Here is a 27,660-nt window from a genome sequence, read left to right as displayed (position 1 = left end):
GGGCACTATTCTAATAAACCTATTGAACAAGAAGTCCATGACAGACGTAGTTCACCGATTAAGAACCAGTTACAAAGCCTGTATATTTCAAACCACAAAGTTCAATCCAGTGGCCAAGTATTGCCTCCAAGTGCATGACTTCTTGTCTATCCAGACAACATAGCGCCGTTTTCTAGCACGGTTCAGTTGAAATATCCATATACATATGCGGCTACATATATCGTTAGATGCTCATAAACCCACTCTTCAAACAACCCCTTTGTACACCATAACTAATTATCCCACGACCGCAGCTTGGTACAATATTCTGAATTCGGCAACCCCCTCACCTCCGTCACAATCCCTTCATCCTCAATCATGTCGTCAAACAAGGCCAGATCAGAAGCCTTTTGGCCCCTGACGTCTCGAGCACCCAGCGCATCCATGAGGACGTGCGGCTCCGTCCACGAAGAACCAAAGTCGACCAGCTGCCCGTTCCGAAAGTTGTCTATCCGAATGTCCCTGTTGTACACCTTTTGCCTATTTAGAGCTCTTATGCCTTTGAGTATCCTCTTTGCGCTCTTCTCGTTGACGCCAGAGTCTCCTGGCACAAAGTCCTTGACGATGGCTCTCGGTCGACAACCGCCCTCGACCGTTTGCTGAAAGTCAATGTCGACATCATCCAAGCCTAGGTCTACTCCTCGATCGCTTAGTATTCTCTCATCCGCCTTCTTCAGGAACATGTAGCCATGGCAAGGAACCGCAATTCCAGCCCTCAACTTCCCCCTCCTTAGAGCACCTTCGATTCGACCGTACGCTCGACACTCGGCGAAAAAGGGGTCGGTATAGTAAGCTGCCGTGTCCAGAGGCGTGTCTTCACCCAGGAGGGGGCCCCAGTAGTACTCAGAGCTCCAAGGGTCGTAGAATTTGAACTGGCCAGATCAGCAACTTGTGTTTTATACAACGAAGCCGTACGTACCACTTTGATAGCATATTGCTTCTTACGTATAATAGCCCGGAATATATAAGCCTCGGCACTGGAGCCGTCACCCCTGTCTTCATCTAGCCTCTCCATCCATTGTATCGGAGATCGATGATGCTGGAACTGGTGTAGTTTCGGTCCCGTACATGGCGGTAGGTCGTTGGTGAACGAGGCTTGGGTCTGGGGGCGTTTCCTCGGCATGCTGTGGTATGAACAGGTGTCTGTAGCCTCACCAACCGGACAGCTCAACAATAATACCCTCATAGTAATACCCCTTCGATGATCGCTCAAGCTCGATGGCAGCGGCTCCTCCCACCTCTCGGAAACTAGGGAGCATTCGACGTGCATGGCGTGACGCTTCGGCGGCGGGGTCTCGACCAACCATGGGCGTGTATGCTGTCTCATTCAGCTCTCATCACCAACATGCAGCATCCGTGATGGTGTGTGCCATGGGCCTCAGATCAGCTTGACTTCCTAATTTGATGACAGTGTCGGGTATCTCGACCAGCCTCGTCCGCGATTTGCGTCTTTTAAATAGCCCCCTGTCTCGGAATGGTCCTCAACTGGCTGATGTGATCTGTGCTACATTCCACGAGTCGTACGCTCTCGTAGTATTTATACCCCCTCCCGAACCCTCTTTGACCTTCGACGGCATGGAGTCCCAGCCCTCAGCAACGTCCATCTTTGAACTCCTCACAGTCAAGAACCCCGAAGTTGTTCACCCTGAGCCAGATAGCAAGCCCCTTACAGCTTCCCGCAACTTTCACTGGCCTAAAGAACTTAGACCATGGAAGGAATTCGACTTCAAGACCCTGGAGGCTGTCTTTGCTGGCTCTCTGCTGGATGACGCCCGCCGAACCCGCCGATCTCTGCCAGCTTACCCAACCATCTTCCCCGAGTCCGATTGTATCGTTACCGACGAGAAGTCAACAACAAGCTTGATCATCAAATGGAACGAGACCATTGTCAATACGGCTCTGATGTCTATTCGAAACGAGTTCCACCCAAGTATTTGGAACTCCAAAACGAGAAAGCACAAGAAGCACGAGGCTGAACCCCAAGTAAACAGCCGGGCGAAGCGCAAACAGCCACCCAGACGCAGCTCACAATCCCATCGTGTGCAGAAACCGAGGAAGCGACACATTTCCGTGAGGCCCGACTCTGGTGCCGTGCATCACGCCTTGTCACCAGACGAGCGTGGGTCTCCAGCCGTCCAGGAGAGATTCCCCAAGGAGTACAAGACGGCATCTAAATGGTGCAGCGAGAAGTTCTTCAGAAGCGGCTTCATCGACAAAAAGGGCCAAATGAAGGAGGAATTGATACAGAAGAATTACTTCATGCCCATCAGGCAGGCTTTTACTTACTGTGTCACCCACGGATGTCGCTACGGGTGCATCTTGACTTGTGGCGAGGCCTTCATCTTCCGGGTGAAGCCACGGGCAGCTTTTCCGAGTTCGTATTTGCAAGCGCAGTGTTTCTAAAACAGTTGTAAGCTAATGAGATAAGAGAAAGGAGTCAGTGATAGCCACGAGGCTCTTCGAAGAAGCCTCGTGGATGATGGGCTACTCGAGTATGTCTCCATCCCCTGGACGAATCATCACCAAGGCGACCTCGGCAGTTACAAAGACCTGACTGTGAATCTGGCACTGTGGTTCGTACACGTTCTCGCGGGGAATCGTTATTGGGTCGACTGGAGGTACTGCCCCCTGACTGCCGAGGAGCGGCAAGTAGGTCGGCTGTCCGAAGCGACCACAGAGCCAAGCTTTGAGTCTCGAGAATCTGACGACGAGTCGGATAGCTCTGAGTTTACTGCACCATTGGGCTACACGCCCGTCTCTATGAAGGATGGGGAGTTTTCAGTGGGAGAGGATGCGATTCATTTCTCTTTCTCGGAAAGTCACGACTTTACCAAGTAGGCATAATTTGTCTCGCACCAAAGTGAGATGAATACACGATATTGAAGCAATAAACCTTTCAATGGAAGTTATGGAGAGTTGGTCAATCTGGATCGTTCATGACGTTTCTCTAGTTTGACCCCCCTGGCTCCTGCCCTAACGCAGCTCCTAAGTCTTGTTCCTTCCTCTAAGATACTTGCGCGTTGCTGCTTCCCTATATAAGTCGGAACATGTGATCACAGTCTGCCAGTGTCTATCCAAATCTTGGTATGAGTCCATTTGAGAATCTTCAAGACTTGCCAACTTACCGCATTCTTTTGACACCAATACGCCTTCATTATCTGTGCTATTATCATTATGTCGGAACCTTCCGAAGACCACTCTTCTCCGTCGCTCCTAAATATTCTCCCGTTTGACAGCGAATACCCCAGCTCGTTGCCGACCGTAGAGATCAGGCATTCCAGTTCCGATTTGTGCGCTACTTGCTCAAGCCTGCCACTACAAGCAGTTCTCGGGGGAGTTACACCATCGATCAACATTCGAATAAAAGTTGCCGACGTTGGAGCCTATTATCAGAAGCAGCCGGCCTACCCTCCTTGTGCCCTGTGCAGCCTGTTATGTGGCTCTCGCATAGACTCTCCAGAGCTTACCGAGAAACTCAACAACGGTCAAGGCGGCGAAGAGCTTGTTGCATTGAGCTTTCTTCGTCACTGCTACAGCACTATCGGTCATGGGACTCCAGCCACATGTGGCAATGACTCCATCATGTTGACCCTCGCGCCATCAGGTTTCCACCGCAGCGACGTCCATCTTCTGCCTTCTATTCGACAGGCCCTGGAACAAGGTGCAAAGAACAAAGGGTGTCTAGTTGCTCGAAGGAGCGATAGTTGTGAGCCACCGGGTATCACGGCCCGGATCGTTAGTCGAGAGTTTGACAGATTGCTGGCCAGATCATGGGTTACCTATTGTCAACATCACCACAAGCCACTGTGCTCAAGAACTGGCAGGGAAGTTGCAGGGCTTTGCTTGCTGGACTACCATTCGCTTCAAGTGAAGCCAGCTCCAAAACATGCCCCTTACGTCGCTCTGAGCTACGTATGGGGTCCCCCCGAGATGGCAGAATTGCCTTTCAGATTTGGTGGCATCACAAAATCCGGTGACCTGACCTCGCTCCCCTACACCCTTGCTGATGCTATTCGGGTTACTATCAAGTTGGGATTCCGATATCTCTGGATGGATCTGTGCTGTATCGACTAGGATCACGAGGGGGCCAGAGATCATCAGATGGAACAGATGAACCTGATATATCATAACGCAGAACTGACCATTATTGCTGCTGCCAGGAGCAGTGTGGAATACGGGCTGCCGGGAGTGGGAGCGGGATACCGCCCACGGAGCATACAGCAAGTTGTCAAGATTGGCAACATCGAAATAGTGCCCACCATGAGGCATCCTCACGCCGTCATCCAAACGTCAAAATGGTCGAAAAGGGCGTGGCCTTTCCAAGAAGGCACTCTCAGCCGTCGCCGCCTCGTTTTCACCGACGACCAAATGTACTTTGAATGCGACGGTATGAACTGTCATGAGAGCGTCACGAATGTGCCAAAAAGGAACGACCATTGGAGCAACTTGGAATACTGCCAGCAAATTGAGAGCTCGCTGGATCAGCTGCATTCTCCACACAAGCGCGAATTCGACCGCACATTGCGACCTGGAATCCTGGGATGGAACGATAAGCGGCCCTTTGGCCAACCTGTCCGTCCGGGCTCGCATGCTGCCTTTGTGCGGTTCCTGGAAATGATACAGGTATACTCGGCCAGGGAGCTACCATGTCCTTCCGACGCCCTCAAGGCATTCGATGGTATCGCCAGCAAGTTTGAAGTTCTTCCGGACAGAATCGACCAGATCTGGGGCATCCCTTTCTATTGTAACGAAGATAGGACCCTGGAGGAGACTTTTGTGGCCGGGCTTGCTTGGAATCACACGGGAAGGGCGGGCTATAGCCTAGAAGAGCTGCCCACGTCAAGGCACATATTCCCGACTTGGTCGTGGATGAACTGGTACGGCGAGGTCGAGTATCGTGAGCTTGATCTATACAAAGGCGGATACAAGTCTGCCTTCAAGAGTGCCGTAGCATCTGTTGTCTTGGAAGCCGACGACGGGTCACTGCTCACCCTTTCCGAGTACCTGGAGATTTTCCAGGCTGGAATCAATCGTTCCGACAACCCCAAGGCAGTCCGGTTGGAAGCATGGGTTTTCCCACCATCTGCTTTTGTTGTCGTCGAGGGCTCTCACTTGACGTTGTTTAGGCATCTTACATGTCTACATATATCGATTGCAGATAATCCATTCTACGCAGGTCTGGCGAGTCTGGCCCAGAGGGGTTTGGAGTTTAAAACGGAATGGATATGCATTTATCTGGGCTCTGTCGAGAGCAAGAAGATCAGCCTGGTTGTCCGCTAGTCGTGCGACGGCTGGGAGCGGGTTGGTCTGCTCTTTACATGGGCCGACCAAGTAGACCAGTGGTGCGAGAACAACCCTCGGCGGATAATTCGCCTTTTATGATTAGACATTGGCAAGATAAGCGTCGCCATGGAAGACGTGGAGGCTGATAACGATGAGATTGGATTGTGTTGTTGTTGCTATACATGATAGAATTGAAGCGATAAGTACGTACCGATGGAGTGGAGCCAAGGTGCTTAACGCGTCTCGACGCGTCTCGCTCAACTCTAACCTCATCATGATAGCCCAGTCCTCAAATAAGCTACTTGACCAAGACACATCTCCATTCACCAATTGATCTTGGTATCAGTTGTGATACACGCTACTGTTGACCTTGGCACTCACAAATCCGACTCGACCCTCCATCATGCCAGACTCGCCACCAACTGATGATGTCCAAATGGACGCCCCTGTGGACGCTCCCATCGACGACACTCCCTCCTCCTCTTCAACCTATATCCCACCCTCAGTTCACACTGAAGCCGCCCTCGCCGGCGCCTCCTTCACCCACGTGGTTGTACCGCCTTCTCTCCTCCCATCCTCCCCCGAGGATCCCGCTTCGGCCGTCCCCTGCTGCCTCGGCGTCGACGAGGCTGGCCGCGGGCCCGTCCTCGGCCCCATGGTCTACGGCGTCTTCTTCCTCCCGTTGACCATCTCGGACTCCCTCCTCCGCGACACACATCACTTTGACGACTCCAAGGTCCTCACGCCTGCCGTCCGCTCCAAGCTCATGCGCACCATCTGCACCCCTGGTTCTGACCTGCACACCGAGTGTGGGTGGGCTGTTAAGGCCCTCTCGGCGAGGGATATCAGTGCCGGCATGCTTCACCCTACGACGCCTTATAACCTCAACGCCCAGGCCCTGGATGCTACTGTCGATCTCATCAAGGCTGCCTACGCCGCTGGCGTGAACGTCCAGGAGATTTATGTCGACACCGTCGGACCCCCCGCCGCCCATCAGGCCAAGCTGCAGCGTTTCTTCCCCACGGCAAAAATCACGGTGACAAAGAAGGCCGACAGCTTATTCGCCTGCGTCAGTGCTGCCTCGGTATGCGCCAAGGTAACACGCGACGCGACCCTGGAGGTGCTATCCGAAGCGAAGGGAGAGCTCACCGAGGACGGCATGGGTTGGGGTTCTGGATACTCGTCTGACAAGCGGTGCACCGGGTGGATGAAGAACAGCATGCACCCGCTGTTTGGATGGGGTCACGAGTGCCGGTTTAGTTGGGGGACGTCCAAGGATATGCTCGAGGGCAAGGCGAATGGCGTCAAGGTTGAGTGGCCGCTCGAGGATGACGGTGAGATGAGCAGAGTTACAGACTTTTTCACTACGGCCGACAAGGATAAGGAGTCATCGGAGCTGGGTAATTGGTTTGGTACACCCGCAGGGTTGGAGGCATTCTAAGTGTTTTGGACTCATGTTGAAGCGTCGCAAGAGATACACATGGTTGGGAATGTCATATCAAAATAGGGGCGCAATGGAGGGGCGTGTTTTTTTGGTTATCAAGTAGACATTATATCCTGTTTCATTCGCTAATCATGCCCGGGCAAGGTCTAGGTAGTTACACAACTAAACAACAGAAAAAAAAGAAGACAATTGACCTTTTCCCAGGATCAATCACATCAGATATCATCGATGTCGTCGTCTCGCTGCGAAGAGTTGTTGTTGACCCTTCTCCCCCGGCTATCCAAGGTGTCCATGCTAATGTTGTCCGTGTCGTTGCGGGCAGGCATGCCAACCGCCTGGCGCGCGGTGTCCGAGTTGGTGATGAAGTCGCGGAGCTGCTGCTTGGCAATCTCGACGCCCTGCGTCGCCGCCGCGTTGCCCATCGACATCATAGGACCAAGGAGGTTGAGAGTGTAAGCCACGTAGGTGCCTCCTGCGAGGACGAGGATGAGAAGGCAGAGGAAGGGGTTGCGTAAAACTGGAGGAATAGTCAGTAAACATCAAGTTAATGAACAACAACAAACACGTACCCATAAAGATCTCGTTCCAGCCGAGTGCCAGGAGCAGGCCGTAAAAGTACCACGGAATCTGAGCCACTCCGCCGATGGCTCCACGCTTGGCCTCGACGTAAACTCCGTCGGCCGTCTTCTTGAACCTCACCACGAGATCCTGACGCTTGCCCTCGCTGAGAACAGTCATCTCCTCCTCGAGGCTCTTGCCGTCCTCCTCATCGATACCTCCGATGGGTGCCAGATCCTCCTCGTCGCTGGCCTCGACGCCGCTTGGTTGCGGACCAACAAAGCCAGGGAGGTCGGGTAGGCTGTTCGTCTCGGACAGTCTGAACTTGGAGAGCAGAGGGACGAGGGTGAGCGTCGACTCTCGCGCCTTGGTGTAAATGCCCTCAATGTCATCGGTGGGTCGCCATATCCGTGGCACACCGGCCTCGTCGTATCGGAACTTGTCCTCAAAGTTCTCTCGAAGCTTGAGCAGGATGTTACCCTCCATCACCTCATCCTCAATCCTCTCGCGGAGAGCAGTCCAGCTCTTTCGGCGTAACCGCCATGTGCCAATCTCGACCTCCTCGTTGGTAGCATCGAAACTCTTGGCTCGCTCAGCGAAGCGACTCTCAGCCTCCTTGACGATGCCTGTAAAGACGTTCCAGACTCTGTCCCAAAGATCCTTCTCAGTAGGGGGCTTTTCACCCGTCTCCGGCGCGCCTGAACCGCCTCGGCCACTACCCAGCTTGTTGAACTCGAGGCCGATCGCATCATTGAGTCGGGACTTGACCCATCGCTCAACCCGGGTCGCAAGTCGTCGCATCTCCTCCTTTCGCAGCTTGGCGCTCTCCTCATCCAGCTCCTTCTCGAACAGCGTGAGCTGCGACTCAAAGTTAGTCCAGGCCACGCCCTCAATGAACAGGCTCTGTGTCTCGACGCCAAAGATGTCCAGAGTCTTGCGCTTCTCATTGGCGACAATCTCGGCGAATTCATAGGCACCACCGGCCTTTTGACCAGCCTTGACCTTGTTGGCAACCGCCTCACCAAAAGCAGCGACACCGGCCTTGTGAGCCGCTGCTAGCTGTCCTTGGTAGAGAGCCTTGAGTCGAGCGTCAATCTTTCCTTCAAGCTCCTGCCTCTTGCGACTATAAACGCCCTTATGGTAGCGACTCGCTTGCACTTCAAAAGCCTTGATGCACTTCTGGCGAGCTTCGCTTCCAGATACACCGAGGTCGGGCAAGACGGTGGCAACACCCAGCTTCGATGCCTCAGCCTGCTTATCCTCGAGGGGCGCCACAATGAGATCAAAGTCAATCAAGACTTCCCTGGAAATCTCGTCGCAGCGGAACTGGGCCAGAAGCTCCTGCTGGGTGGGCAGATCGAGGTCCTTGTTGTTGACGATCTGATCCCAGATGCCCTCGGCGTAGACGGAAAAACCGTCGGCCGGAATGCGCCGGTGGTACTCGGCGAGGAAGAGGCCACCCTCGAGCTCTTGATCGCCATGCAAGCCCGGCTTGCCGTGCCGGTGGCCCGCGGTGAACCTTGATCCCAGCTTCTGCACCTCCTCGGTGAACTTGTCGGCCTGCAGGATCTTGTGGGGCAGGGCGGCGAAACCAAAGTCAAAGTAGTCCTCGATCCGCGAGCCCTCGAGGCCTTGGGGCTTGGAGATGGACGACCAGATCTTTGTCAGGTCCTGGATCAGGGTGGTTCGGAGGTTGCCCAGGGGGGTGGTGCCGAGGTGGTCGCGGATGACGAAGAAGAGGAGGGACCTGGGAGTTGATCTAGACAATGTTAGAGGTGGCACATGCATGCATCACACAGCGTCTGGCTTACTGCTTGTCCTTGAGGAAGAGCTGCAGGTTGACCTCGAAGACAGTCTTGAGCAGTCCCATGTTGGCTCCCTGGTACAAGCCGACCTGGTGCTCCCAGATGTTGATGATCAGGACCTCGCTGGTAGCCAGGGCGAACAGGGCGCTCTTGCGCTCAAAGTCCTGGTCCTCGCCGCGCTCTCGGCCGTCGGTGCCCTCGACGTCCATGACGAGGATGTTATCGGCCATCTTGGTGCCGGCGCTCTCCTCGCGCTTGTTCTTGGACATCCAGATACCCTTCGTAGTCTGGCGACGCTCCGTCTCGGACATGACGGAGAAGTCGGTGCCGAAGAGGTTGTTGAGCAGGGTCGACTTTCCGGTGGACTGGGAGCCAAAGACGGAGATGAGGTGGTAGTTGAAGCCAGACTCGGCGACCGAGGTGAGCTGGAGGTACTCGTTGAGGTTATCGCTGCGAGGGAGGTGGTCGGTCAGTAAAGGCCAAAGTGGCGGTAGGAGGACCTAGTAAGAGCAGCATTGGGATGCATACTTGAACTCCTTGTCTTCGTCGATGACCTGGACGCCATGCTCATAGCTTCCGGCGCCTGGCTTCTCGCCGACGGCAGAGAAGTGGCCGTTCATGGTCTGCGACTTGGGTGCGGTTGTGGGTTGTTGGTGTTGTGTGTGTGTGTGTGGGATGTAGCAGAGATGGAGGGAGAGAGCTTAAACAGCTAATAAGTAAGGACGTGCATCCAGCCGTTGACAAAGCGTGGGTGGGAACCCCTTGGCAACGGGAAATAGAGAGGATAAAAAAGGCTGTTATGACGAAACTTGTGTTGCACAGACTTGAAGTTGTAGCAACAATGAGGAGATTAAAGAAATTTGAGTATCTGTACTGTATGTATTTGTTGGGGCGAATAGTCGGGAAACCCGTCGGACGACCAAAAAGTTGTGACCACCTGGACAAACAAGACGGGACAGATGCAAGATCCTTGTGATGCCGCCAAGGTACGTACCCTCCCCCCTCTATCCCGCAGCACGTACCTCAAGCAAGCCAGAGCCAGCCCCTTAAAAGGTGGGAGCCCTTTTGCTTCATCCCTGCCCTCATGTGGGTGCTTCTGACCTTTGACCACCAAAAAAGGCGGTGCGAGGGTCCAGTCGGTACACATCACGCAGCGCAGCGGCCATGCAGTCACTGGCCAGGCCAATTCGCTGTCTCTTTCATGCATGCCTCGGTAGCACACCATGAATTCCACTTCCCAAGTATTCATGACATGCTGTCACATGTACTTGCCCGTTGCTTTGTCATGTTTTTGCTGTATCTCATCGGAAACGGTTTATCCGTGTCCCGTTGCCCCCATGCGTGGAAAGCCCAGGATCGGTCCGTGTGCCGCTCCTGGAGACCTTGAATATCCGGCCAATCACGGTCCGCCTTCCCTTGACTGCAACACCCCGCCGAGGGGCACGGAATCTGAGGAGGGGAAGCTTATGAAGGCATCGTCAATAGCTCACCATAGCATCAAACTGCTCTACTAGCCGCTGTCGTACTGTCAATCGATTCAATTAAACTCAAAATGTTGATCAAGGAGTCTCACGTCGACGTCCCCACCTCTGCCAATGGCAAGGACAGCACTATGCGTAACTCGAACCTCGCTCAACTAGGTGTTCCATGATATGACCGACTGACAACCATGATTAGGAATCTTTGTCTTTCATCCAACAATTCCCGGATACCCTAATGCGTATATCTCATTCTCTCTGCTCTTATAGATCTTGACTAATCTGTATCCTAGACGTTTCCCAGGTGTATGCCTCTTTAGCGAGATTTACCAAGGTACCTATCAACTCATTAGCATCTCACAAGATGTATTGACAACTTGAGCAACAAGCTGACACCCATCAGTAACCGGTCCCGTTGCCCGTTTTGCCCGTCAAATCGCCGGCCAGGGCTACATTGTTGCTGCCCCTTCTTCCTACCACGACTTCACCGGTCCGGAGCCCCTCAAGTACGACGTCGAAGACACGGACCGCGGCAACAAGTTCAAGATCGAAAAGGTACTACTCTATGAACCAATGCTCGCACGGTATCTAACTGCAAAAAAAGACCCTCGAGTCCTACGATGCTGACTCATACGCCACTGTTGATCATCTCCTCTCCCTCCCAACCTGCACCGGCCTCATTGGAGCTACGGGAATGTGCCTTGGCGGCCACCTCGCCGTCCGTGCCGCTGTAAGTTGCTACCATCATCCTATCTTTCACATCGTGAACTATACTCACACCCAGTCCAGCTCGATCCTCGCATCACTGCTTGCGTCTCCTACTTCGCCACTGACATCCATTCCCGCACCCTTGGCCCATATGACGCCCCCAACACCTCATCAACCGCACCCGAAAACAGCAACCACACCCTGGACCTTTTCAGCAACTTCAAGGGTGAGGTTGCCATGATCTTTGGTGTCAAGGATACCCACGTCCCTGATGCCGGGCGTGACCTCATCCGCGCCAAGCTGCGCGAGGCCGGTGTCGTTACTAGCTTCTACGAGTTCGCCTGGGCCCAGCATGCCTTCATCCGCGATGAACTCAGCAAGGGCCGCTACGACCCAGCCATCACCAAGATCTGCTTTGAGGTCTTGCTTGAGCTCTTTGGCCGTGTCCTCAAGACGGATCTGGGAGCCAAGGACGGCAACGTGCCCCCTCCTGAGCATGTCTGTTAAGCTGCCTCTCCTTCTCACGTCTCATACAGGTGCAGTGTCTTCAGTAACCAGATGAATAAAAGTAATAGTGATCTAATTTCTTAACTTCGTAAAATATGAGCTGCCCGTTGAGCAATCCCATAATCTGGATTCGTAAAACCAATACTTCCGCCCAATTATTTGTGCGGGTAGCCCAATCTAGGTAATAACGGGATAGTTCGCCCAATGTTTGCTTGTTTCCATATACACCCAGTTGCCAAAATCCAAAAATCCAACCGCGTAGAATAGCGACTCCACATTACCACCCATACATTTTAATCAGCCGTTACACCTTGCATCTCCTTCACCTCCATGTCCACTAGCGCTGAGGAGCTGGTGGTGGTCCCTGGGGAGGAGGGCCTTGAGGTGGTCCTTGCTGGGATCTGGCGCCTTGCAGGGGATGCTGGACGTTGGTCTGGATGTGGCTGCTGCTGCTAGCACCTCCCGAGTATGGCTGGTATCCCTGGGAGCCCTGAGATGGACCGGCGGAGAGGTTAGAGTGGTAAGGCGTCGCGCCCATGCCGGTCTCAGCTTCCTCGTCGAAGGGACTATGCATGCTACGAGGGCTGGGCTGCGTCATCGAAATGCTGGGCCGGGGCGCCGTCTCCAAAGATAGCTGTGGCACGCCCTCGCCAGCCTTGCGGCGGCCGCGAGTGCTCTCACGCTTGAGATCAGTGCGGAGGGACTCGATATCCCTGGAGCGATGATGATCCTCGTTCGATCCCAGAGTGTGGTTGTCGCTGTTGTCCCAGGCACCAACGCCGGCGGCAGGGGGGCGAGAGTTGAAGTCATGCATGGCCTGCGTCTCGCTCTCCTCGCTGTGCTCTTGCTTGCTTGTAGGCACCATGCGGGCCTCATCCTTGGCCTTGTCTGCATCCGCACGGCTCTTGCTGGCAAATTCATCGGTAACGGCAACAGAGTATGAGGGGTTGGTCGGCCCACCAAGGGGCTCACCGCCACCTCCAGGACCGTTGACAGGCACCTTCTTCAGAGCGAGCGCCAGCGCACACATGAACTTGGAACGACGGCTGGCTCGCACGGAATCGTTGTGCCAGTTGGACTTGTGCGAGATGGTGACATAGAGAAGCAGCTTGTCCAGGTCGCCAACACCACCGACGCTAATGCTGAGGTTAGGCTGGAAGTCGCGAGCATTCTCAGGCTGTCGAACGAATTTCTCCATCTCGGATCGGAGCAGCTCAATGTCCTCGAAAGACGTATCAAAGGAGACGTTAACCTCGATGGTCTCATGCATGGCCTTGCTGCGAGAGATGTTTTCGATCCAGATGTTGTTGAGTTGAATGTTGGGCACCTGAATACTTGGTTAGCATCATTTGTTGCTTCTGGTCGAGTTTAACCACATACCTGAACCGTCTGCATAGTATCGAGGCGGTGGAAAACAGAGTAGAGGAGGGAGATCTTGTTGACAACCATCTTGGTACCACTGATGTCAACGCGGTCACCAACATCATACGGGTGCTTGACGAAAAGGAAAATGCAGGAACCCAGGAACTCCTGAGCCGTGACAGCGAAAATGAAAGAGAGCGAGAGCAGCGTAGTTCCCGCGGTAGTCAGAGTCGCAATGAAGCTGCTCTGGAAGAAGGCAACTAAGTAGACGGTCAGTATACTCCTCCCATGTCTCCACGAGTGAGATCGACTTACGGAAAATGAAGACAACAATCAGAAGCACGACGAAAAGGAGAATCTTATCGAAAGCTCGCAGAGCCTGACCGATATCCTTCATACCCTCGGCAATTGCCTTTCTCTCTGTGCCAATCTCAACAACCTTTCGGACCATCTCATCGAGGCTGATGTCGCCGTTATCGTCGCCGTCGATCATGTAGAACGCCTCTTCAGCCTCATCCTTGTATGCAGGTCCGAGAACTTCCTGGAAATCCTCCAGAACGAGTGAGTTGTGGTTCTCAACGACATAGGACATCCAGATACGACGACCCATGGCCTCAGAGCTTCGGGTCTTCTCGAGAGCTTCGAGAACAATCGAGTGAGCCGAGTTGGGGTTAAACACGCTCTTGCCAGTAATCTCGGAGGCAATGTTGCCAAAGACAGAGGTAACCTTGTCTCCAATACGACCAACTTCTCCGATAAGCTTCATAGGGGTGGCGGAACCAGCCCGCTTGTGTCCCTTCTTGCCTCGCAGCATCATCTCAATGCTATCGTTGATGATATAGTCCTCGTCGGCGAATTCTGGGCAGTGCATAGGGAAGAGAGTGCGAGAGGCATCGTAGAGAAGTCCGAGAAGGTGAACCTCGCGCTTAGAGGCCTTGATACGGTTGGCAAAGGATCGCTGGTGGTAAGAAATACCAATGAGCTGGACAATGGCCTTTTCGCCGAGGAAGACAGCCGAGGAAACAAAGAGGGCACCCAGAACGCGACCCATCGTCTGGCACCATGGCACAAACGTGTCGCTCTTGTCCTCATCCCTGTACAGATTCTTGAAGGTGACATATGAAGCCAGAGCCCAGAAGAAAAAGGAGAATGGCAGGATGAGGTTGCCGAGGACAGTCGCATACTTTCGGGTACCCTTGCTCACAACTCCAGTAAAGAACATGAAGATGGCGGGAAGAAACCAGGCGACGACCTTGGCCACCCAAAGCGAGAGCCACATGATTTCAATCCAGAGGAAGATCTTGAACAGAGGAGGGCCGGGCTTGCCGTCGCTCTTTCCACCCTTAAACTTGCCAACAGCAAGCCCATTCTTCTCGCCCATGGCGGACAGAACGATGAGCGGAATGGCGAGGAGCAGACCAACAGGTACAACGTAGACGAGGTATCGGGTAACAACGGAGAAGCCGATGATCTTGTTGTACAGTCGGCCCATAGCGTTCAGGGAGGTGGCCTCATCGCCAGTGTTACTACGCGAGAGCTGAGTCTCGCCGTCCTTGCGCCGGCGCCCGCGATGTCCATGGTGATGGCCCGACTTTTCGTTCTCGTGAACAGAGGCGCTGTCGAAGCTGGTAGGGTGAGGCATCTCAGCCTTTCTGTGGCCGGTGTTGGAGGCATTGCTCTTGACCGGCGTGAGTTGGATGCCGTCCGTCATGTCGCGGTTGCTATTACCACCGCCGAGAGGGATGAAGCCTGAGTGTCGCGAGTTGCGAGGGGACAGAGAAGGATGGTGGTTCATGCTGGCTTATGTTGGGACTCCAACCAGGGAGTCGGGGGGTAGGACCGAGTTCGAGACGGGAGGTATGCTTGTGGAGGTGATTCGGTGTGAGACTCGTGTGGAATTGACTTGTAGAACGTGTCGAGGGTGATGATGAAACCGATAACGTCGGGAGATGTCAGATCGGGTAGTGCTAGGGAAGATGTGAGACGGCGATGGGATATCAAATCCTTAATCGCAACAATCTGCTAGGTATAGGAGAGTTTTGGTGGGAAAGTTATCCGCTGAAGGCTTGCTCCAGGCAGATGATGCCAAACCCAAAGTTGTAGTTGTAGGATGAGATTCAAAGGAAACAAATGCAAGTGAAAACACTACAACAATCCCATGAGATATTGCCCTCTTTTTGTCCTCTTTTCCAACAAAAGAACGAGGGTGATCTGCCGTCTTCTCCAGCGAAGAACAGGCAAGCAGTTGGAGGATAATGACCTGGTAAGGAAACGAGAGGGAATCCAGGAAACAAAAAGAGGAAGAAGCGAGCGAGCGAAAGGAGGGGAGGCCGGGGTGGGAGGGCCGCGGTTTTAGGGATTGGAACGAATGCTGGTGGAGAAGAAGAAAGAAGAGGACGAGAGAGAGGGAGAGACAAGGACAAGAACAGAACGAACAGACGCAGGTTGACGAAGGAGATTTTCGGGGATCATGGATGAGGTGGAGGTTCCCTGGCGCTTTCCTTGTCGTGGTCCTGCCCCGAGGCTCGTGCTTCATGTGGGATTGTGGGATGTGGCACTGTGCAGTGGGTACCTGAATACGTAGGTACCTGCAGAGAGTGCCACCGACTTGCCCAGTGTGTGAGTGTCTGTGAGTGTCTGTGAGTGTCTGTGAGTGCCTGTGAGCGTGAAAGGGGGTTTTCGTACATGTACAGTACGTACCGGCGCCATGATGGGTCCAGCGTGGAGAAGGGGGCAATGATCCACAGTCAGCGCGTCCTCTCCAAGGTTTGAGGAGCTCCAGAACGGTTTGGGGCGGCCAGCCACCCATCAGGTTTTTTTTTTTTACTTTACTCTGTCGGTCCTACCCTCCAGGGGCCTGTCAAGAGCCCTACCAGCTGAAAGAGGATCCGCACCAGGGCCTTTTTCTTTGCTGGCTTCAGGGGCGTCCCCCCCTCCAAATGTCAGCACTGTCCAGTAATCTCGCAGCACTGGCAGCGTTTCCAGCGCCGGTCCAGGGGGAGGCGCCGCCCCCCGGCAGCCACTGGCTCCCCTGGCGGAACCGGCGCCAGCAGATGGAGGGTTTGTTTCACGTCTCCCGATCGGGCTTGAGGTGAGGGCGGCCGCGGGAGTAAACAGACGACAGATGCGTGATGGGCTTTTGTTTTGCATCCATGTGCTGATTTTTGTGCTTTCCTGCTCATCAGACGGCTAAAACGGATGCATACAGTACACAGGGTTCGCCCAAGGATGACTGAGCCGTGGCTGGCTTCATTAAATGACGGCAATGCGTGGCATCCATCTCCATGACAGCTTTGATATTGCACCACCACCACCAACACCAACAGAGAAAGAGAGCATCCTTCCGTAAACTGTCAAGTCCTGACGAGAATGGAAAAAGAAACGTGGGAATAAAACTGGGGAGGGCGGGGTGTAAACACATCTCAACACGAGTGATTCGCTCTCTGCCTCTCGATCAACCTCTGGACCTCTCGATTCATCCACATCCCGAGAGTCTGAACTCGTCTCCATCTTTTCCGGCCCTCCATGATCCCCCGTAAAGTACCCCTATCATGGAAAAGATTTGCGTTCAAGATCTAGAGGGGGTCCTCTAATCGGCCAACCTCTACAGTATGATGATGGACAGCGAGGTAGGCGCCATTCTTCATGTCAATCACTTGTGCAACCTCGCGTCACTGTCTTTATCCTATTCGACGACATGTGAGGTCTTCCGTGAACAGAAGCACATGAGCATTTAGTCTCTCTTTTCTTCTCCCACCCTTCGTGTAACGGCTAGACTCCTCCCTTGCTGTCTCGTTGAAACCACTAAGAAGCACCACCTACATGTGAACGCGCAACCACCAAGCAGAAAACAAAAGACGAGACGAAACCAACCACTTTCTCTCTATTCGTCAACCTCGACAAATCTGGCGTCAGCGCCACCAGGGGGACTTGACTTTTTTTTTTTTTGTGCAACCACCCACCACCCACCATCACGCCTCCAGCAACTGCCGGCCCCGGCACGACGCCTCGTTCTGATCTGATCGGGACAAGGCCCAACGTCTAAGTCGACGACGACGACGACAGACACGTTTCCCCATGACGTTTCAAAATGGGTCCTCCGGGCGTTATTGTCTCCCGATGAAATCACAACAGGAAAAAAAAAACGCGTTGGAAACTAAAAGAATGAGAAAAGAGGCCCGCCGTGAGTTGCCACCACCGAAGAGAAACCAAGCAATTAGCCCCTGCAGGCCTGGTTTTGGTTTGCTGTCCCAACCTCTGATGATCCCATCTCTCCTCCATGTTCACAAATTTGTTGCTAGACATGGTTTCCTACATTAGCCTTGGCAAGACGTGTCAGAGAATAACAATACACGAAAAAAAAAGGGTTGCGCAAGGATTGGATTGCTGGCTTGCATAGCCCCCCGTTCATCATTTCTCGCAGCCAAGATGTGGAATACCATGCGGCCATGCCGTTGACCCGTGTAGACGACATTAAACTTATCAGGACCCTGATATTATTATTATAGTCTCATAAATTGTCAGGGCTCAAGTCAGCAGAGATCCAATGCTGTTCCTTGTCTGAAACGGTTGCTCACCTCCCCTATGTCGCATTCGATGGCAGCCAAGCTCGTGGCTCGACAGCGATTGCCTTCCTTTCAGCAGGGAGCTTGGGGCGGTAATTGACCGCTGATTGAAGGGTGGAGGAACGGGAAGCTTGCCCCGATAGATTGGGTCACGATCTCGCTTCAACTAACAGCACCTTCTTCAACTTCAACTCTTCATCGTCGTGATCAAACCACCACCCAGTCTCTTGTACATCCCTAGGACGCAACAGTCTCACTGTGCATTCTCAACTCCTCACCGTTGAATCCCTATTGTCTCTCCTTGTCCTTCCGCCCCGTCCAATCCCGTCGGCCAGGGCCCGAACCCAACGACCGCCGATCAACATTGCTCATCCCATCCGCCCCAAAAAGAATTGGATCACGCCCTCCTCCTCCTTCTCCGCCCAGACCAGAATGCAACGTGATCTGATCGATCTGATCGATCCCCCGGGAAATGCTGGCCGTGCTGTAACAACACCCGGGTTGCAGAACCCCACGGCACGCCTCTCGTATCGTATCGCATCGAACGGAACATCTTCTGTAAGTCGGTATGCGCCTACGCGCGCGGCATAAACAAAATGACGTCGAATCCCCTCGTGTTGAGACTTTGTGTGTGGGTGGTCGGTCGACCAGCAGCCCAACTTGGGAATACCACCTTTGCCTGCCTAGTCCAGTTCTGGTCAGTAACCGCCAAACTTGGCCGGCCGCCGGTCCTGGTGTCCCGGCCTATCCCAATCTTTGGCAACTTCGTCACGGGTGGAGAAGCCTTTCTATTGCTGGGCGTTGATCATCCATTCCATCCGTCGGCTCCGGCGCCGGTACAGTATCCGTAGCTCGCGGGTGGTTCAATGACGGAATTCCAGTCCACGTCAACCGCTTCACTTTCCGCTCTCACGACGTCACTGGCCAAGGCCGTCTATTTGATCTTGGCAAATTGCCTATTTACCGTGAGCAAATAGTTATTATTCACTGCAGAACTGTTCATGAAACTACTGCCAACCAGGCCGTCATCATGACTTATTCGCCCGTGACGTCACATAATTTGTCCAACTTGTCTCCATCGTGGGGTATCTTATTGATCTCCGTTCAACAAAAAGATTGATTCCTAGTCCATTCGCCTGCTCCTTTTTTCCGTTCATCCAGGGTATCATAGAGCACAAGCAATGCTTTCCAAATCAAATCATCAAACATATCCAACGCCAATGCCACCGGTCTTTCGCCAAACTCATATGGTATTCTGAGCCCCAGCTGTCAGCCCAACCGTGTCTTTGAGCTCAACCTTGGCCTTGTCGTTCTCATATCCGGCATCGGTGCTATGACTGTCTTCAGGCTCGCCAACGTCGAACTGATATAGAGGTTCCAGCGTCACGTTTCGCTGGAACAAGATCCATCGTCTGATCCACCATGGGAGCGCCTTGGTTACCTGGTACTTCATGAAGACGCGGGTAGGCACCGCAAAGATGTAATCGAGCTCCTCTAGCGTCCGTTGCTTCGTTTCTGGCAGCCAGAGGAAGATCATGATCAGCGCAATGAAGTTGAAGCCCGAGTACAGTCCAAAGGCCCCTATCGCGTGCAGCCTGTCGAGCATCAGGGGAAACGTGATGGACAGGACAGCCGCCCAGAATAAGCACGTTGCCACGGCCCACGACATGCCAACTTCACGATGCGATAGAGGAAACACTTCGGCCGAGTATGCGTACGGCACTGGGCCCTCGCCGGGTGAGTAAAAGGCCGCAAAGAGGTAGACAAACATGGCCACAAGGCCAAGATGAGCTCCGCCTGTTCCGGGAATCAGGGTGCATAGCCCAGCAGCAAGAAGCGTCCATGCCATCTGAGGAAAGGTGAACAGGAGTAGAGACCGTCGTCCAAAGGTGTCAATCGTCCAAACTGCAGGCCAGGCAAAGACGAAGTTGACGAGCCCAAAGCCCATCGAAGCCAGTAGCGCCTGGTTGTCGTTGGCCCCTGATTCCTTGAAAACACTCGTCGAGTAAAACGCGATGATGTTGATACCGCACATTTGCTGTGCGATCATGACGACAAACGAGGCGAGGGTGGCTCGGCGCACACGGGGGATCGTGAACAGCTCGATGAAGCGGTTTATATAGTTGCCCTTCTTGATAAATTCGAGTTCGATCTCGAGCTGCGCATGAATGTAGTACAAGTCTCGGGCGGCCTGCACAGGGTGATTCCGTAGGCGAAGCAATGACTGCAAGGCGTCTCTATAACGATTCTTCTTCATGTACCAACGCGGCGACTCGGGGCAGAAGTAGATCAATATCAACAGGGGCACGGCGGGGATGAAGGCCGACCCAAGCTGATATCTCCAAGCGTTGTGGCCAAACTTGGTGACAGCCACGTTTGCACAGGTTCCGAGAAAGATGCCAAATGCTGTCCACATCTGCCAGCTCATGACAAAAGCACCTCGGATCGGGGCGGGCGAGTTTTCGGCAGCAAAGATGGGGACTATCATGGCACACGTTAGCCTTTGAACGAAAGAGGAACGCAACCGTCCGGCCCCGAAAGCTATGATTCTCACCAGTTGACGCCTTGGTTCCCATCCCAATACCAAGGAGTAGACGACATGCAAACAGCTGCTTCCAATTGTTACACAGCGCGCTCCCAAGGACAGGCCAGAGACAAAAGTTGGCCGAGAAGAAGATTGTCCCCCGACGGCCGAATCGCTGATTTAGGGGGTCTGATAGCCAGCATCCGAAGAAGGCAGTACCAATGTACGGCGCAGAGTTGACGAGGCCAACGAGGAGCTTATCGCGGATGCTGTTGGAACCAATATCGAATGCATACGGGAACTCGAGGTTGGCACCGTTTGAGCCCGTCTGATCCCATCCTTGCACGGCAGCGCCGATAGAGCAAGTAGCAACAGTCAGGTATAGAACGAAGGGGACGCGCCACTTGTGGAGGATTTCATTCCTAAGCGCTTCGATCTCGTCGTCGTTGAGCTTCTCGTCGCCCTCAATATCTTCATAGCCGGTGGGATCCTGGGCAACGAGGGCGCCCTGTCGGATGAGTTGGCGAAAGTCATTGAGGTCCTTCCTGCGGCAAAAGTCATCAACGTCGGCCATCAACCTTGCTCGGGGGATGCCCCATAAAGGGTTCTTGATCCTTTCCATCCATGTCAGTCAAGTCACTCGGGATTCGGCAGAGCCATGTCAAGGTCGGACGTACTTGGCTTCGACATTGGCATGCAGGTTGACATAGGCTTCTGAAGGACGACGGGCATGCTCAATCATGGAACTGTAAGGAAATTCGTGGGGAGTCCTTGAAAGGCTGGCAGAGGTCAGCATGGTGGTCGTTGGCCACATGTGATCGTCGGATACCTACGCTTGCACATCCTCGTCACCTTGGTTCGGCGCCATTCTGTTTCAAGCCCCCAGTGGGGTATGTCACGGAAAGAAACACCAGGTGAGAATTGACGATCCGAGGCAGAGTCCGGGGAAGGGATCTCGGAAGGGACAGAGGGGCGCTGCCCGACAGTGTTGATGAGGAGAGACCGGGACGGTGTTTTCAAGCGCAGTAATAGTAAGAGAAAAAAGAAACGACGTCGTTAAAATGCTTAAATATCACCTAGGCAAAGGTTGAGCGAACCAGTTCCCGGCGATGTCTCCCGGGCGATCGCCTTGCGGGGATGGAAGATCTGGAGACACACTGAGGCACAGTCAGAGCGGAGGCGGAGTCGGACAACGGCTGCGGCTGGTCTGTGTTTTGGAGAGTGCGCCTTGTGTAGCCAGCGTCGGTATTACAGACGGTCAAGGGTGAGCAGGCAGGAGAGGCGGGTGTGAGAATTGGGCGCAGAGTTGAAGGAGGCGAAGTTGTGTTGTGAGACGGAAGAAGTGAAGTTGAAATCGAGGCCGGGGGCGGCGGCAACTTCAGCGCCGGTCCAAGTCGGTGGCGGCACGTCTTTCGGAGGGCATCGGGGAATATCAGCCCTCCAGCACGGTCGACATGGGGAAACCTGGTCCTCCTGGATTGCGCTGGTGTACTGTATGTACGGTACGGCAATGTCTGATGGTGGTGAGAACGGCGCCGACAACTTTGCGACAATGGCGATCCGGTCGGTTGCGCTTTATTTGACAGCCAGCAGAAATGGCAGAGGTCGAAAAAAAAAAAAAAGACAAGGGACCAAAGACCCTGGCTAAACAAGCACGGGAGCAAGACGATCCTGGCAGCTGGGACCTCGAAGAACCTCTTGAAGTGGTCGGCGAGCAGCAGCGAGCGAGTGACAAGTGGGTTGCTTGGGCCTTTTTGTTCAAAGGCTGGCTGCTGCAGGGCTCTCAATTCGAGAGAAGTCAGTCAACCTTACCCCATGGGCCGCCGTCCCAAGGGATCCTCGTCCTTGGAGTGCAGCACCGCAGTGCAGCGCGCCAGCCATGGCCAAGGAATCCCGTCGCCCATCTCCGCATGCGAGAGCTCCCTCGGCTCCAATGGCAGGCCTGTCCTTGGCCCTAAAACTGGGACCGCACAGGAGGTGATGGCTGGGACTGGGTTTCATGGTGCAACGCTAGACCATCATCATGGGAACAGTTTGCTTCCTGGATCCGGGGGATCTCCCAACAGGACCAGCATCGTGATGGCCATGCTGGACTTGAAAATGGGCCCAATACCCCACCGAGAAGCCTCTCGACCTCCTGGCCTCGTCCTTCTCTCCAATATAACCTGATCCTGTCCGCCCGGTTCCCAAATGCACCGTCAAGATGAACGAGAGCCGAGAAACCGGGGCCCCTGTCTCGCTTCCGTCACGTCACGAACTGCCTGACAACCTTTTTGCAACGGCTCCGTTCAACGTCCCCAGATGTCTGTCATGGGAACGGTCAAACTCTGTCCTCCCCTTCGGCTGCCGTTGCCGTTATGCCATTTTCACGGGGGGCCGCTCGATGCGCTTGCTGTTAGTCAAGGACCTGCAGGTCTTTGTACAGTCGCTCCAAACCTGCACCGGGCTTGTGCTCAAGTAATCTTGTTTCCAGGATGTGGCTGTCTCTGGTTCAAGACAGGAGACTCTTTTGCCAAGACCAGAAACGCCTCGACTGGCGGCATCTCCTCCTTGTTCCCGGACGCCACCAACTTTGAAATCCATCGACACAAATACCAGATCATGTTTTGTGAGTGGCTGCACGGTGAGTACCCTGATGTTTCTGTCGAATGTTTTTCGTAGTTTCTGCAGAGGTTGTTCTTGCTTGGTGAGATATTTCGTCTGATGGATGACGCCGTGAGAAATGAGCATCGCTGAGCCTTGCTTGTCTCACTCGCAAAAGATACTGATACTCCAGTCTTGTGCAGACGCCCTTTGTGATCATCTTGCTCGACGACATCTGCACCGTCACGCAAGACATGCCGTTGGGTCCTCGCCAATGTCATCACCCTCTTCGTCCGACCCCCTGTCTGTTGAGTGATTGGACTTAGGGTCCACAAACCATCTTCCTCAAGAGAGTGAAAGGCTCTCATCAATGTTTGGAGTTGCGATGAGTGTCAATCGATGTTGGCTGATTCCACCGGTAACCCACAATCGGAATCCTTCAGACATGGCGACCCACGATCGGTCTGCTGTCCCTGCAGGATAGTTTTCGTCTGGGCTGAATATGCAGAGCTCGAGGTTTCCGCTAGACTCGCATTTTTCGCATTCTGGTGACGGTTTCTCACGCGCCTAGGTGGCGCACCCATTAAACATCGAAGACACATCGGCCTGGAGTCAAAGACTCGGAGACGGTGCCGGGGTTCGTGGAACCGCATCACCAACTTGTCGTCCGTGTTAGCGGCCTTGGCTTGGAGCTATCACCGGGCGACGAGTCCGACCTCCGCGGTCTGTTTGTCCAGGGCATTGATAGGAAAGCGACAGCACGTGATGAGAAACCTCGACACGGGCCTTTGAATGCCCTTTCCATTAGAGCCTCGGCCTTGTTCTTCCTATTGTTCTATGAATCAACTAATGCTCAATATCGCAAATTCTAGACCGTAAAACATCGAAATTGTCCCCCCAGCCTCATCGTGACTTTATTTCGCGGTAGTTTTAGGGGGCTTGCATAGCCTAACCCTTGGCGCAAGGCAACAGAATTTCCTCCTCCATGAGTGGACATCCCCAGGATCTGTCCCGCCTCCACCACCAACGCCCGCATAACCTCGACAGTATCTCGTCCCCGGACTCATCAGACGCTTTGCCCTTGTCTGTTTCTTTTGCAGATCCAAGAGCCTTGTTTCCCCAGCTTCTCCAGGTTTTCTTCTCCAACTTTGCTCTCCGCTTATTCAACTGTCCAATCACGAACCCATGTTCAAACACATTCTGCTTTCTGTCTGGTGCTGACGGAAAGAGAGCACACCACCGGTTTCGGGTCCAGTACCGATTGCGTGTTCGAATATGCAGTAGTTTCTTCTCGGCGTCGCCGTCAACACCAAGCTAGTATTATTGGCTGTCGGCCCATTTGTCTGGTAATGGATCGGTCCCTGACATCCGACAGACCCGACCAGTTCGAAACCAGTTGGAGCTCCCCTGTCAGAGTTCCATGTTATGGGAACCCAACACCTTTGCGTGCGAGGCTCATCGGACCCATCCTTAATACTTCATATACAGTCAGACTTATATCTAACAGTCCGAGATCGGCCTATTGTGTACAAGTTGCAACTCATCTAACCAGCTACGCACCGAGTTGCAACCATGGAATTCACCATATATATCAAGAAGAAAAGAAACACACAAACACACCGCCCAATGCCAAAACAAATAACCATCCCACAACACGGGTATCATACCTTCTGTGAATCCCCTTTTAGTAGATCCGCCACCCTTGTCCGCAGGTCCCAAAGCCTCTTGTCCTTCTTTTGTACCTCCCCGAGGAGACTCTCATACTTGGCCTGCCACTCGCTCACAGACAACGTGCTGGCTGTCCCCTCGGCCGTCCCCATGGGACCATCGTCCCTGCGAGGTCCCTCTCCGATCAGGTCGAGGGGCACGGTCTGCTCCATCTGATAGACGCCCCGGACGTGGCCAAACCCATACGTCCACTCGCACGCATATCGCATTAGCCCGTTTTCACGACCCATACGGCAGATGCGCGTCCTCCCCGCCAGCAGGTGTGAGCCTCCGGTAACAGCAGCCAAATTTATCAAAAAGGCCTCTGGGGATGTAGCCCCTTTATACATCTCCTCGATAGTGCTATTTGTGATTCCCAGGGCTTCTTGCATTGAACAGCCATACGACGGTCTTCCTTCTGCATCGCAAAACTCCGCTGCCAGACAGCCATGGGTCATGTAGGCGATCACTTGGTCCACGTTGGTTCGATCCTCGGCCCTCTCAAAGTAGAACCGCGGGAGGTTCTTTGGCGCAGGCACCTCAGCCTGTGGTTTGCTTTGCCCTACAGCTTCGTTTGCCGCCTTGGTAAAGTTGGTAGGAGTGGCAGCCTGCTGCGTGGGGTCCGGAGCGGGTAGGTGATTGCTTAGTTCCCCATTGATGACTACCGCGGGTGGAGGTGTAGCAAGTCTAACGCTCCCAGGTGGTCGGTCGGGAACTTGTAGAGATATGTTGGGCCGAGGAGGTCGTTCTGTTCCTGGCGGCGGTTGCGAGTACGGGGCTGCTGAAGCTGGTATTGGGTATTGCGGTGCGCCATCTATGGCGGGAGCTGCGCTGACTGGGACGGATTGGGTGTAAGCTGGCGCAGTGTGTTCGCCTAAAGGAGGTGTAGGAGTTGAGGATGAAAATGGAGGCAAAGATGTTTCTATCGGAGTCCGATTCATTGGAGGTCGGCCCCGCGGCTTGACACCACCGCTGGCCACTCCTGGTCGCCAAGCTGAAGACACGTTCTTGGCTCCCCGGCGCTGCGTACCAGGTTTCGGTTTCGAAGGCGTCACGCCAGATTGAGGTTCCAGCGCGTCGTCCCAGAACGCGTTTCTCGTAGTGGGCGTGACTGCAGATTGCGGCCAACGGAATAGGGGCGTCTGCTGGACCCCTTCGGGAAGATTCCAAGGCGCAGCGCCAGGCCCTGCTGACAGGACACTTGTCAAGCCCGTTCGCAAGTCATCAGTAGCAGACGGCGGTGCGAGAAAGGACCTTTGGGCTGGCGAAGCGACTACCTCATCGTCGGCTGGACGTTTTCGGCCTCTTCTGGGTCGTATCTGTGGGAGGAGTGCTCTCAGAGCCATGTCGTCCTCCAGAGCCACACCATCGCGCATAGGCTGACTAGTTGGATTTGTGTCTGCCGGTATCTTGGTCCAATAATCATTAGGTATGTCCATGAGATATTCGAAAAATGCCTTAACATGCATCGAGTTCATCCATTTCTAGGCCAGGTTAGCTAACATCGGAATCCTGTCTAAGTGGCTCATACCTTTAGTCGCACACCATACTGGGCAATCTTCTGAGCACTCTCCTCCTTGCTCGGGTCAGGAGGCTCAACACCAAGTCTGGTGGTGAGTTCAGTCCAGGTGCGGATCTCATTGTCGTAAAACTTGCGGACGAGCTCATAGACGGCAAAGGTGCTGAAAGTCTTGCCGCCGCTGCGTGGCGGATTGCGAAAGGCCTCGCGTAAGGTTACTGTAGGCGTCGAAGGGGGTAGACCAGGATTGCAGTAGAGCATGAAGCGGACGTAGGCATCTTCGATGGTGTCGGCGGTGACACGGCGGTCCGGTAGCTCCGGCCTCACGGGGATGTCGGAGGTCGCGACGGAGCCGGGTGCCGAAGGGCCGGGCTGCTGTGACGCGGGTTGAGGCGGAGGAGGGGGAGGGGGTTTATTAGGAGAGGCCATCTTTGTGAGCTCATGTCATACTATCCTAGGTAGGCCTCCTTGCATTGCGGGCTTTGGATAGTTTCACGCGGGTTTGCAAATCGAATGTGAGAGGAGAGGTAAGGCGAGTTTGAGACATTGAGTGGCCGATGTTGGGGAGGAACTCGGGGCAACACGCGGCGACTGCTTCTGCTTCCGGAGGGAGGGTCCTACGTGGGCATTCCTGCAGACGGGACACGACGAGAACGGCCTCTCTCTCTCAGGTCATCAAACCAATTGGCAGCGCGTTGTTGATACTCGCTCAACTTGAACCTTCAAGAGTCTTTGAAGGGGCCAAGTTCGCGTTGCAAATTAGGCCGCGACAGCTTGAACTAAAGTGGGCTAAATTTAGCAATGCGGCCGGGATGCCCGATGTTTTGGGCGCACTGTAATTTTGAAGCAGGTTTCATGTTGCTGTACAGTGCGTGTAGATGTGGTAACTGTGGTTGATCTGGTCAGATTGATTGTGTTTTGTCATGTCACTGTGATAGATGATCATATAGATTCAAGGTAGCGAACTCAGCTTCAAGTACTTACCTACCCAGGTAAATAGGTAGGGAAGTAAGACTTACAACCAACAGATCCATCGCAAGCTCTAACCCGCCAAGAACCAACACCATCGGAATGCTCCACGCTCTCTACAAGCAACCGGACAAATTTAAAACCAAATTCTTCAACTTAATTGCGAATCCAATGGATACTTTGCCGCGTCTATCCCTCGGCAGTTAAACCCACACACTTGTACAGTAATCAACAGGCTTTAGTAATCCGCCAACGCCCTTCCAACTGACAAGCACCCTACCACATTGCACCCTTTCCAAATGACGTGCTCAACTGCAGACAGGCTTCATGGCCAGTCTCGGTGCAAGATGCTGAGCGCACCGCATCTTGATTTGAAATCCAATTCTCTTGATGGTGGTGTTTGGGTGCAGTGTGAAAAGTTATATAAATGCACCATGAAGCCAGCTTCAATACACATCCATCATTCATCAATTTCAACATCAGCATCACTTACACGGCTTCAATTCATCGGCCATCTCGATCTCATCATATTCTAAACTCATATCATTGAACCTCGGCAACTTTCTTCTGCAAGACTTGTCCCGCAGATCAGGCCTTTCACAAGTGACT

General features: G+C 53.7%; 9 protein-coding genes across 9 annotated transcripts; 4 read left to right on the top strand and 5 right to left on the bottom strand.

Moving 5' to 3' along the window:
* Positions 1–272: 272 nt before the first annotated feature.
* NCS54_00125300 (Hypothetical protein) lies at positions 273–1,366 on the bottom strand (the record flags this gene model as incomplete). The annotated part of the gene is made up of 2 exons (XM_053146884.1): positions 273–911; positions 959–1,366. The coding sequence occupies 2 exons, from the start codon at positions 1,364–1,366 to the stop codon at positions 273–275; spliced, it is 1,047 nt and encodes a 348-aa protein (XP_053002859.1).
* Positions 1,367–1,542: 176 nt separating this feature from the next.
* NCS54_00125200 (Hypothetical protein) lies at positions 1,543–2,877 on the top strand (the record flags this gene model as incomplete). The annotated part of the gene is made up of 2 exons (XM_053146883.1): positions 1,543–2,413; positions 2,468–2,877. The coding sequence occupies exons 1-2, from the start codon at positions 1,615–1,617 to the stop codon at positions 2,875–2,877; spliced, it is 1,209 nt and encodes a 402-aa protein (XP_053002858.1). The 5' UTR covers positions 1,543–1,614.
* Positions 2,878–4,299: 1,422 nt separating this feature from the next.
* Positions 4,300–5,319, top strand: NCS54_00125100 (HET domain-containing protein; the record flags this gene model as incomplete). The annotated part of the gene is made up of 1 exon (XM_053146882.1): positions 4,300–5,319. The coding sequence occupies one exon, from the start codon at positions 4,300–4,302 to the stop codon at positions 5,317–5,319; it is 1,020 nt and encodes a 339-aa protein (XP_053002857.1).
* A 406-nt stretch (positions 5,320–5,725) lies between these two features.
* Positions 5,726–6,763, top strand: NCS54_00125000 (Ribonuclease; the record flags this gene model as incomplete). Its single annotated transcript, XM_053146881.1, has 1 exon — positions 5,726–6,763. One exon carries the CDS (start codon positions 5,726–5,728, stop codon positions 6,761–6,763), a length of 1,038 nt encoding a protein of 345 aa, XP_053002856.1.
* Positions 6,764–6,981: 218 nt separating this feature from the next.
* NCS54_00124900 (Protein SEY1) lies at positions 6,982–9,749 on the bottom strand (the record flags this gene model as incomplete). Its single annotated transcript, XM_053146880.1, has 4 exons — positions 6,982–7,283; positions 7,336–9,083; positions 9,136–9,579; positions 9,658–9,749. 4 exons carry the CDS (start codon positions 9,747–9,749, stop codon positions 6,982–6,984), a joined length of 2,586 nt encoding a protein of 861 aa, XP_053002855.1.
* A 932-nt stretch (positions 9,750–10,681) lies between these two features.
* Positions 10,682–11,822, top strand: NCS54_00124800 (Hypothetical protein; the record flags this gene model as incomplete). The annotated part of the gene is made up of 6 exons (XM_053146879.1): positions 10,682–10,745; positions 10,807–10,849; positions 10,901–10,941; positions 11,011–11,162; positions 11,212–11,337; positions 11,397–11,822. 6 exons carry the CDS (start codon positions 10,682–10,684, stop codon positions 11,820–11,822), a joined length of 852 nt encoding a protein of 283 aa, XP_053002854.1.
* Positions 11,823–12,159: 337 nt separating this feature from the next.
* Positions 12,160–14,979, bottom strand: NCS54_00124700 (Hypothetical protein; the record flags this gene model as incomplete). Its single annotated transcript, XM_053146878.1, has 3 exons — positions 12,160–13,149; positions 13,203–13,444; positions 13,500–14,979. 3 exons carry the CDS (start codon positions 14,977–14,979, stop codon positions 12,160–12,162), a joined length of 2,712 nt encoding a protein of 903 aa, XP_053002853.1.
* Positions 14,980–18,992: 4,013 nt separating this feature from the next.
* Positions 18,993–21,141, bottom strand: NCS54_00124600 (MFS domain-containing protein; the record flags this gene model as incomplete). The annotated part of the gene is made up of 4 exons (XM_053146877.1): positions 18,993–20,230; positions 20,304–20,887; positions 20,951–21,052; positions 21,107–21,141. The coding sequence occupies 4 exons, from the start codon at positions 21,139–21,141 to the stop codon at positions 18,993–18,995; spliced, it is 1,959 nt and encodes a 652-aa protein (XP_053002852.1).
* A 3,376-nt stretch (positions 21,142–24,517) lies between these two features.
* On the bottom strand, positions 24,518–26,511 carry NCS54_00124500 (Hypothetical protein; the record flags this gene model as incomplete). Its single annotated transcript, XM_053146876.1, has 2 exons — positions 24,518–26,047; positions 26,095–26,511. 2 exons carry the CDS (start codon positions 26,509–26,511, stop codon positions 24,518–24,520), a joined length of 1,947 nt encoding a protein of 648 aa, XP_053002851.1.
* Positions 26,512–27,660: the final 1,149 nt, after the last annotated feature.

This window comes from Fusarium falciforme, chromosome 1, assembly GCF_026873545.1.
Source record: "Fusarium falciforme chromosome 1, complete sequence".
Taxonomy (NCBI): domain Eukaryota; kingdom Fungi; phylum Ascomycota; class Sordariomycetes; order Hypocreales; family Nectriaceae; genus Fusarium; species Fusarium falciforme.
Note: the sequence above shows the minus strand (reverse complement) of the source record. Positions and strands in the feature narration are given on the sequence as shown.